Here is a 12,044-nt window from a genome sequence, read left to right on the forward strand (position 1 = left end):
CTGGAAAACATGACAGGACACAAGTCTGTGAACTGTTCTACAGACAATAGCTCAAGACAAATTATTGTAGAAAAGATAGTGAAACACATATTTTGTTGTGCTAATTTGACAGCCTAAGTATATTATGTGTGCATATTTATAAATTATATCAGACTCGCTTTTTGACAAATTTTGTCTTATTAGTTTGTTGGTTTGAACAACATTCTGACAGTGTATAAAACTTCATAGCCATTTTTTTTTTCATTTCTTTTCAAATACTGTCTTAGTCCTTTCTGAGGGAACATAGTTAAATGAAAATCTTAGGTGGCCATACCCACTACAAAGAATGGCCTTGAAAGTATAGTTGCACACTGTACATATTTTCTACAGGAAAACTGTTTCTAACTGGATTTCTAGCTGACATTTATTTCTTTAACCACTAGCTAATTTGACAACTTCACAAGGGTAAATAGGGGTTTCTTAGGCCACACTGAGGCTTGAGACAGGCAGTAAATAATTCAAGGCCATGGTTTTTATGTGAGGTTGTATTTTAGAACATTTGACTCACAGGAGAAAAATCATATTTCAGCCACAGTGTTCTCAACTCAGCCCTTTGATAAAATGATTTCTCAGCTTGCTCACTGTCTTTGTAAAATTAACTTATTTCTCCTGTGATAAAATTGTATCAAATAATTACAAACCAAAGAGAAATGACCAGATATCTTTATATGCAGGGCAATTGTTCGCACATGACATAATTAATGAAAAACAGCATTTCTTTAGTATCTTTGGATTTAAAGAAAAATTGATTTCCCCAACCTGTAGAAAAAAGGATAAATTTTCATAAGAGAAGGAATGCTTTTCATTTTTAAATCCTAACAATCACATGGATTTCCAGTGACATGTTACAATAAGATCACCACCTTCTAAACCACATCAATAACTTGGGATTGTGGCACAGTATATATAAAAGGCTTGACTATTCCTACTTATAGCACTGGTAACCTGCAGGGTAAATTGAATATCTTATGAAAATTTATCCAACTTCTCTAATAAAGAGGAGAATTATCATGATACACATTTACAGTTACTTTCTGGTCTACTAATTCAATTCATTTTTAACAACAACAACAGAAAATAATAAAGAAGACAGCTTGCTGCCACAAGCTTGCAATCACATATCAGAAAGAAAGAAAATTGTTCCTTGCCTAGTAAAAATCCTTAAGTTCAAACCCATGGCTAGGATGCTACCCATCACAGAGCATGTGCCACTTGGCAATCTGTCTCCTAGGGAAGTCACAGATCTCCTTCCAGTGCTCTCCACCGGTTCCTTCTGCTGCTGAGCCCAAGACCAACCGCCCAATCACCTCATTTCGAGACCCCCTTTCAGAATCCAAAACCAGAAATTCAACACTTATTTCTTCGAGACCCTCACAAGGAATATCAAAGACAAACAGTTCATTGAACACTGCATTAGGGGTGCATTTCTTCACATGAGTCTTCTTTTTGGAGATTCGTTTTTTGGCATGGTACAGGTTCACTTTGACGTAGGGATCTGTAATGGTACATAACAGGCATTATGATAACAGAACCCCTCTAGAAAACTGATCTCAAGATAATGGTACCTTTAGAGATTATGGCATGCCAATAAAATATGTTTTCAATGAAAATGAGTGAGAAGAAAGGGAAAATATAGATAAAACTCATTTTTTCTCTCGTCAACGAAATTGAAAATAAGAAAGAATATGCAACATAAGAGAAAGCAGTTGTAAAAGAAGATAAGGAAGGAATAATAATCATAGGAAAAGGAGATAACATAAAGGGGAAGAAAACAGAATGTTGTATGGACACATTCTGATTACTAATAACTCATTCCAGAGAACAGGAAAGAAGAAAAATGAAAGAAAAAATTAAATGACATCTAAGCCTACTGACTTGTATGACTTTGCGTAATTTAGGAACATGCTACTTTATCACACATTAAATTATATTATTTTTGCCTTTTTCTGGTTGCAGCATATGAGTTCATTTTAGCTTCTTAATCTAAACCTTTAGTACCATGTTTTCAACCTCCATCATCTATTAATAATATAATAACAACATTAGATGATATTTAATAAAGTATATATTTCTAGTCCTCACTATGCCTCTCAAGGTAAATATTATTATGTCAGTTTGTACAGAATTAAAAAAACATACCCAAAGATACTATGCTAGGAATTGGGAGGGTTGGGATTTGAACTCAGATCATTTTAACCCATTTGTCCTTTCTCATTGTGCTATTCAACGAGACTGTAATGTTTTGTTTTATTTTTGTGAAATTAGTCACAGAACTTAAAGCTGTTTCTAAAAGTAGATGCATAAAAAATAAGAGAACAAATAATTTTAAAAATAGAGGAATAAGTGTAGGTGGGCTCATTTAAAATATTAAAATTAAAAATTCTTCTCCCAAGTCTTAATTTTATTACCATCTCTGTACTTTCAGCAATGGCCTCTCACCTCTGTCTCTATCACTGCTTTCTGCTTCAACCCTATTCAATCACACATCTACCATGCGCTAGCTTTGACTTAAATCTTAGAACTATGTAGATTTCTTCTTTTTGCTGGTGGAAGTGACTCACATTAGTATTCTAAAAAGTGAGAAACAGAGAAACACTTGCACCACTTGTGATTGTAAATAAAAGACAAGACAAAATCATAGGCCAATATTAGTTGTTAACTATTTTGCTCAATATACTACCCACTTATACACTGAGCCTGAATAATTCAGAAGCGTTCTTACCTGAAAGTCCAGACATATCAGATTTAGGCAGGTGTCGAGCTTTTAAAACAACCACAGTGAGAGTATTTGTGGTGGATTGATAGCAGAGAGAGATCAGTAATTCACCCCGTCCTGAAGATTTCTAAACAAAGAGAAATGCCGTACAAGTAATTTATTTTTATTTTTTTCATTTTGAAGTTTGTACTTTCATCAACAATTTTAAAGCAATTTAATAACATTGTTATTTAAATGCAATGTTTCTACTTATTTTTATTTTAACATGCTAAAAATGGAAAAGTAACTAAAAGCTTTCTTTCAGCACCATCACCACCTAAAAATAATTGCCTGCCATCTTGTGGTCTTTTTAGGTACTACAAGATGTCAAAATTTGCAGTGAGTTGGCCACACCCATCACTTAGAAATGTTTAAAAGGATATTTAAACTATACCCTACACAGAAATATTTTTGTCCTTTACCTTTGGATGACATCTCTACTTTTTTGATGTTATTAATAGAAATAAAAATCATCTAGTCTTTTGAATGGGTCTGTGTGTAGGGTCAAATGACTCATGCTAAGTTTGATTTGATTTCAAATTCTTTAGCACTGGAATTACTGGAATTTGAATTTTTTTAAAAAAATGAGATCAGAAAAAAATGAGGATCAGAATAATGACCCTTGCCACTCTCCCAACCCAGAAGTCTTATGAAGATAAAATTATTTGCCTCCCCCTAACACCCAAGTCTCTGTTTAATACAAGGAATGAATTGAATTGAACTATTGGAGAGAATTCACTGAGAATTTTTAATACAGTGTTTATGGACAGTGCCATGAGGTCCTTCTCTGCACTCTATTTAGATTTGACTTGTATTCTAAAGACATTAGGTAAGGTGACCAAGAACTGAAAGTACAAATTTTAACTAAAAGTAGCAAGATGTTAACTTGAGGGTTGGTTATAATTACGATGGCTGGGGCAGAACTCCTAAAACTGTAAGAATAAGCACTTCAAGAAGAATAAGAGTAGGAGACAGATCTTGATTCTCATTGTGCCACTGTCTCAAGTAAGCTTTGCAATGACTCTGGACCTTGACCTTCAATAATTTCAAAAGACAGATGGCCAAAAAAGCTCTAAAGTTTTTGGTTCTAAAACACTATGATTTTTTGAAAACATGAATTAGTATGGTTATTGTAATTAATGACAAATTATATCATTATAGACACAAGTTATTCTGAAATATTATTGAATTCTATATTTACAGTGGAAATAGAATAAAACTTGTTTAATTGATGTCTTATCATTTTTAATAATCTCAGAACCACCAAAGTAGCTTAACAAAAATAGAGTAATTCACTTCCCCATATACAACACAGAGAGGGACATTTATAATTCAATATAGTGTGATGTCTTTTCCTTGGAAAGCAATTCCACAAAAAGTCAATATAACTTTCAAATTCTTAGGAAGAGTTGACTTAATTTTTAATTTCAATTTCAATTTCAAATTCAGTTATGCTGACCATGAAACATTTTTGTTGAGTTGCTTATGTATAAGAAATATTTGCCTGTATTTTAGAGTAGCAATCTTTGTCAAAACACTTATGATAGAAATTAACAAAAATATAAACGGCATTTAAAATATCAATAAATAACATTTAAATATCAATAAAGAATGCTCATTAATTTTAAATCATTAAAATACTTTGAACATTTCAATTGGGAAAATTTTTTTTCATTCACTATATTCCCTTATTCTCCATTTGGTTATAACTAATAATAATTAAACATGGTAAAGGTGATATGTACAAACTTATCATTTTAATGAAAATTCCCTAGATACAAAAAAGCTACAGAAAAGATGGCTTATAAATACTTTATGTACTCAAAATGAATTACCCTAACATTTCTCTTGATGATCTCTCTGTTCATCAACATTTTTCCATCAGATAATTCAATTCCTGAGAGAGGTATAAGGACTTCCCCAATGATATCATCTCTTGAAAACCTGTCAAAACTTAAGATTGTGAAATGCAAGGACAGCTCTTGGATCTGGGTGTAGAGGATCCCGTAGAATGTAAAGGTCTCATCAAAAGCTGGGTCCAAGGTCTTTCTCAGCACTCTGGTTTTCACTTTATGCTTCTTCTCTGGCAGGATCGTCATTTTGATGTATGGGTCGGAGGTCATTGACTGTTCATCCATGGCCGGCAAGCCCCGGGCTTCCTTGATATTTACCACAAATGCTTTCTTCTCGAAGTTGTACTCTAAGGAAAAGAAGAGGGTTCCCAGCTTCTCCTGTTTCTCTTCTGAAGTCAGGGAAGTGCTGGAGTTTAAGCTATCAGGAGAAACTGCTTCTTTTTCTCCTTCTAAAAAGAGCTTTGGGTTCACATTCTCCAGATCAGAAGGGCTGCCAGCTTTGAGGTTTGTTTTGGGAAAATTGCCATTGAGGTCTCTCTTCTCAAGATCGAGATGCAATGAATTCTTTGGCACAGTTGGTTTATTCTTTACTTCATTTTTGTCATCTGCTCCAAATTTCTTTTTGCTATTTAAATTTTCAGGGTAAATATCAACTCCCTTAAGCACATGCACAAACTTGTATGGAGGTGTCTTGTTAGACTTGGATGATTTTCTCTGGCAGCAGATCCATGCAAAGAGAGAGACTGTGAAGACCAGGCCAAATGCACTGAAGATTCCAACCACTGTGGGGATTTCACCTGAAAAATTAAATCAGCAATAACATATATTAAATGAGCAGAGCTGGAAATGTGAGCTTATTTGAAAAGCATAGTAGAGCTGGCAATTGCTATAGGTTGGACAGATTGAATTACTTTCCAACTGTTCTGTGTATGAGTTAACGCATACATTTCACACTAACTTCAGGTATAAACATGTCCCCTGCATGACACACAGAAAAAAATATGATATGATAGAATTTTTTTCATTTTAATCGTTTTTCATAAAGAAAATGAAAAAAAATGAAACTGGGCCTGGGTCAGTTTTGGGGGGATCTTAATGACTTATCTTTGTTTTCTCAGATAACATGAGTCAACTACAATGTGATGGGTCAGTCAATACTAATTCTATTATTTTTTCACTGACATTTTGAGACTTTTCAGAAGCATCAATTATTACTGATTATGGAACACTTAAATGTGAATTTTTCAAATATTGAGAATTTCTGTGTTCTTAGTAGTTTTTTATTTACCCACGATTCAAGCAGCAAACATCTAGGGACTCAATGGTTCAGGCAATTTCAAGAAATGGTGGAACATATCTGCCATTACCACAAACTCACTAATAACTTGCATTTCAATTACAGAACAGTGGTAAAAAAAAAAAAGTACATATATTATTGGGGCAGGGGGACAATAAAAAGAGCAGCAGGATACTAATATTATATAAGTTATAACACTGCCATCTCCTTGTATGCAACCCCCAAATTCCTCAATCAAACAAACACTGAATTACCCCAAGGTACAAATCAATTACACTTAAATAGGATAAAAGCAGAACAATGGTTACAAATGAATCATCATTCCTTAACATGTAATGAGAACAGTGAATATAGATAATTTAGAGTGCAATTTTATGCATAACTGATTTTTTTCCTAGCACATTTTCACATGGCAAATGGTAATCAAATTTAAATTGGCATTATTTTCTTGAATGAGGGCACATTAAATTACTGACATTAGGTAATATTGATTATGCATGAACCTTATTGTATGTCATATGTAAGCAAATTTCTTGAACAAATGGTTAGTAACACTGTGTAAGTAAAAGCAATATTGCTACATCTGGATATAGTGCATCAATTGAGTCAATGTTTAATATAATCCAAATGAATATAACTAATGTAATATTATGTACATTAGGTTCCATTTCAATCCATTTTTTATTTCAAATAGTAAATAAAAAAGTTAAAAGTCCCAATCAGGAAAGGTTTGACACTTGTTTAAATAATCTCATGCCAATCTTTTGTTACTCCCCTTCCCCATCCCCCCAAATCCTCTGTCTACCTACTTCAGAATCACAAAACTGAACTCAAAGAATATAAAATTAAGAAACAAGTGAGATAAATATCTAATAAGATAAAAAGCAAACAAAACAACAATAAAAATTCTGTAGTTTAATAATACCAAGAAGCTGAATAATGTAACGATGAAATAAACCTTTGAATTCTCCCAAATAGAAAATAATAGTGAATGCTACCAAAAAAAAAAAAAAAAAGAAAAGAAAAAGAAGAAGAAAGAAAAAGAATGAGGCAAGAGCTAAAAATAATCAGCTATATTTAGTAGCAGCTTTTCAGTTTTTCCTTCTATTCAAGTCTTTGTGCAGAAAAAGAAAAAAAACAGACCACCATTCCTGGACTCTAATAATTCAAGGCCACTGAGAAAATGCAAAGTGGTGAACTGAGGCAATTCTTCAGTCAATGAAGGAAGAACAATAAAAGCAGCAAAAAGTTATATATATATATATATATATATATATATATATATAGAGAGAGAGAGAGAGAGAGAGAGAGAGAGAGAGAGAGACTAATAGCCTATGCTAAAACATATTTCTAGAAGAGTCTCTAAAAATGCTTCATTATTAGAAAATTTCTGATTTCAAATCAAGAATTTGGAATAAACATCACAACAAAATAAACCCAATCACTCAAACGGAAGACTGTGAAAGAACCTTATTTATGAATATTATGTTGCAAATTGTCTCTATTTAATACTCATGTCAAATGGCAAAACAATCAATAAACATAGGAAGACTCACCTACTCCCTATGCATGCTCTACTGATAAGGTCTTAAGGTTTTGAGAGCAAAGATGGTAGTTGTTTTACACAGTTTAATAACAATTATCATACATTTGTAGATATTAGTCCTACTTGTAAACTTTTATAAAATTCCCTGATTTTTAAAAAATACTTGTAAAGTAAGTAAAATTCTGATTTGTGATCTCTTGCCTTTTGAGTATAATGGAACCTAAAAATACTACTTTTTTATTCTAAAAATTACACCTTTTTTTTTTTTTTTTTTTTTTTTTTACTAAAACAGAGAAAGAGAACTATGGTGCCAAAAATTTGGTATAAGAAAAGGGAAACTGAGCTAGAAAGTAGGTGCCCTAATTGAAGTTTCTGGCAGCTTTTAGCTAACTATGCAATCTGCAACAATTCTCTCATCTCTCTGGGTTTCAGTTATCACACCAGTGAAATGAAATGAGCTGAACCAGTTTATTTCGAAACTCCCTTTAATTCCACTGTCGTAGGAGTCTGTCTTTCACTAGCAACGTATTTCAAGAATACAAGATACACATAGCAGAAGAAAACATCCCTATGGTATACTCTGTAATAAAATATGCGTCCCAGACCCCAATATATAAGTTGTTTTATACGGAGATTAAAAGCTTATGTAACCACAGATACATTTGGCTTCTCCTGATAAAATACAGATTTACCTACAAATAAGAGTCACCACAAAATAAATGAAACCAACATGCAAACAACATACCCATTTTTCTTTACTCAGCGTATGCTGCAATTTACAGAGCTATCTGAACACTTAAGAACTTCTTGAACGTAAAACCACCCTATCAGAAGACAATTCAAATGAGAAAAAATACCAAGAAAGAGAGAAACTGCAGAGATAAGGGACGATTGCCTGTTTGCTATTCTCATTTTCAAATCAACTACCTAGGAAATCTATATTCAACATCCAGGAGAAAAACAAAAAACAAAACAACAACAACAACAACAGGAAAAAAAATAAAAAAATAAAAAAATAAAAAACCAGGCAGCCCATCCCGGAGAAGTCAAAAAACAACCTCAGCCATAAGTTAAGTAACTTGCTTACTGAATTCTTCCCGACTGGTAGTGATCGGAGCCATTTTTTTGCTCTGTCCGAGGTGCTGAACGGAAAACTCCCCGGCTTGATTCACTTGTCTGGATCTGAAGCGCCGGCTTTCTCGAGTGCTGAAAACAACAGCGCAGAGCCCAGGAGACCTGAGCCTGGAACAGGGAGGAGGCAAAGGGGGTGGTTCACTCGCCCTCGCACAGTGATTTGCCACCCCTGTTCCTGTTTTGGCTCTTCTGAGAAGCTCGTCTCCTAGACTCCAGACGTGGCTGAAACCCGAATTGACGCAATCCTGACGCTACGAGGCTGAAATCAGCACCTGCCCCCCTACTCTCCTCCGTTCAAGCCTCTTCTTCTCCCCCTCCTTCTTGATTCCTCCCTCATCTCTTGAGGATTCAACACACACTCATCAATTATTTTAACTGTTGGGCTACTAGAGATTAGCTTTGCTATTCCCTGGGGGACTCGGAAGCACACAGAGATATGCCCGAAACTGATCCCTGTCAGTTCCTAATATAAAATCTTCTGATCACCTAGATGAGTAAAATTATGTCTCTGAGTTGTCGAAATAATGTGATTTACAGAGGGGACTTAAGGATAGAGTACAGAAATTTCTGCATCCAAGGACCCTTTGTAAATGAAAGAATACATTTCTTGCTTTCTAATTTTTTCTTTGAGATACTATATGTATTTTGATCCACTACAAATTGATCGATTTAAAATAGCAGTTTTGCGACTAAAATTTCTTATGTTCTAATGAATTATTAGTCTAAACATTTTGCTGGTGCTACTGCTTCTTCCTGGTCTGTCAGTTTTCTTCCTTTTAATATCTGACATTTGACCAGTTAAAGTACTTTGGAACAGATGGGGATAATCCCGTCTGTATTCAGACTCACTCTCAGTTATGACTTTTGCTTATAATGAGACTATTTCTGTATGGCATTTGTGTTTAATAGCCCTTACTTCTAATAGGTTTGTGCAAAATAGTTAAAAGAATCAGACCAAAATCTAAAATAGCATTGATTACTATTGATAATTTCAAAGGACACACATTTTTCTGAACTGATGATAATTTTGGTGGTGAGGAACTAGAAAAAAATATGATGTCAGATTCTGATTAATTTGAATCTGAAGAGTATGCCTTCTTAAAACAAATGTTGAGCAGTTTTCCAAAGGAGAGACTCCGGGCTGTGACTCCAACTGTCAATTATTGCACCACAAAGAATTCCTTTGCTCTGGAGCTCAATGAGCAAATGACATTCAGTATGTGCTAGAATGGGGGAGGAAGGGACGCTGTGTGAGTCTCAGAAAGCTACTGTACAAGTCACAGTTCCTGCACATTGGCTAGCAGCCACCCTGAGCGTCAGGGCTGTGTCTGGAGAGAAATTGGCTTCAGTCCTTTGCATCATGGAAAATTTTGTAAATCAAAATCTCTTCTTATCCTTTCCACTTGCTCCCACATACTTGGCATTTTAATGTTCTTCGTTTTTTTTCAACCTGATATCTTCATGCTATGAAAACACACAAACTAATGTATTGTACTTAATTTTTCCATTGCCAGGATCTGTGGTTATGTCCTTATCATTCCACCTCATTCAGGCTATTTGCTTCCTCAGTCATGCATGCACCCAGCAAGATTATCTCTAAGTATAAACATGCATTAAAAGAAAGTGGGAGTGGCAGTTATTTGTGATGCATAACACAGGTAAACCAAATATATTGTGGGGTTTACTAAAATTTATGTTTTCTAGCTAAGTTATTCCTAACATATGTTTAAGCTCATTTGTTGTAAACGTAAGTACCTTATGTGTATGTTTTATATAAATTAGTATCTCATTAACTTTACCTTCATATGGTAAAATGCTACCATCTAAAGTCTGTGTAGATTGTTTAAACTCTATTTCTACAGAACCCCACCCCATCCTGTGCTGTCTCATATCTATGGACACATTGTGATAAGATTACCTCTTGCCCAAAGCTAATACTATTGTGGATGTAGTAACCGTTTCATTGCTTGCTTTATAAGCAAACTGAAAACAAAAAGTTATTACTTAAAATATTTGAAGTTTTCCTCATTATCATTTGGTACTACCATTTCAGTCACTATCCAATCCTTTTATTTATTTTTTTTCTGATTGAGATTCACACCTACCACATTATTACATTGCTCTGTTTAAATCCAGCAAACAAGTAATCAATTTGCTGACGTGTGTGCAGTACCATTCTTGCAGCAGAGACTTGGAAGGAGGGGTTGTTGCTAGGTAACCACATTTTCACCACCCAAAACACACAGCCTCAAACAAGTTCCTGCCCTGGGAAACACAGCCCACTCTGTACTGGCTATAGTGTTTACTTCAGAATGATTCTTTCATTGTTAAAATGTTTCAGCTTTTACCCTCCTTACTTCAAACTCACTCCCCCACCCCCATTGCAAATATCTATATATATTTGGAGAAACGATTAACAGAAAACTTGAATTCAATTTAGTTATAAGAAATCCTGATGAATTTAAAGACTATTGATAACTAATTACATGATCTGTTTTTATTCTACTTTATTCATTTAGTTTATGTCGTTGAATATAGTATGTAGTTTGATTTGTAAAATTTACTTATATGGTTTATTAATTTTATAGTTTAGTCTATATTTTCTTCATTCCCTTCTTCAAAAAGTCTTATTGGTGGATGTATTTAGAACCTTCTATTAAGGAAAAGAAAACTTCTAAAGGTTTTGAAAATGTTGCAATGATCTTCAGTAATCTTTAGTAATTTACCCAGATTAGTAATACAAAAACATTTTACTGGTATGTGACTGGAGTAGACTGAAGTATCAGATAATGGAAAATGGATAATTGTTTTAATGTTCCATATCATTCTATTAAGAATTCTGGTTCTAATGCTAATGGAATAGATTTATATTACAAGCACATCCAAGTATAAATCCTGCAAGACAAATGCTTTCTCAGTCGGTATTGCAGAAATCCCTTCACTATGCACCATTTCTTCATTTGTTTTTCTTCAATGTATTTAGCACTTATGTACTTTTAATAGCTTGTGAAAGATTGTTAGTCCAAACAAACAAACAAAAAAGCTTATATTCTTCCTCCCTTTCTTTCAACACATAATTATTAAACATGTACTTCTCCCAGATTTTTGCTAAGATGATAATAATAATCTTTGCCCAAATGGAGTTAACAGACAACAGGAGAAATGGACAGCCCTTCCTCTAGAACCAGCAAAAAAAATGATTAGATTATAATTACATCCATATTTATTTTGCCTGGTACTTTCTATAAAGCGTGGTCAGCACTATTCACAGTCATCACACTATCCCATTTAGTCTGTTCTTATTGACTCTTTCCTCATGACTCTGGATTTATTATGATTCATAAACCCAGATTGCATTCTTCCATTCTCTACATCTGTCTGCAACTTCTCCCTCCTTTAAAAATCAATTAAAGTTTTATT

General features: G+C 33.9%; 1 protein-coding gene across 1 annotated transcript; it reads right to left on the bottom strand.

Moving 5' to 3' along the window:
- Positions 1 to 1,226: 1,226 nt before the first annotated feature.
- SYT4 (synaptotagmin 4) lies at positions 1,227 to 8,611 on the bottom strand. The gene is made up of 4 exons (XM_063077553.1): positions 8,578 to 8,611; positions 4,630 to 5,444; positions 2,762 to 2,882; positions 1,227 to 1,534 (listed from the first exon to the last, which is right to left on the bottom strand). Exons 1-4 carry the CDS (start codon positions 8,609 to 8,611, stop codon positions 1,227 to 1,229), a joined length of 1,278 nt encoding a protein of 425 aa, XP_062933623.1.
- Between the last annotated feature and the right edge of the window lie 3,433 nt (positions 8,612 to 12,044).

Source organism: Cynocephalus volans, chromosome 13 (assembly GCF_027409185.1).
Source record: "Cynocephalus volans isolate mCynVol1 chromosome 13, mCynVol1.pri, whole genome shotgun sequence".
In the NCBI taxonomy this organism is placed as follows: domain Eukaryota; kingdom Metazoa; phylum Chordata; class Mammalia; order Dermoptera; family Cynocephalidae; genus Cynocephalus; species Cynocephalus volans.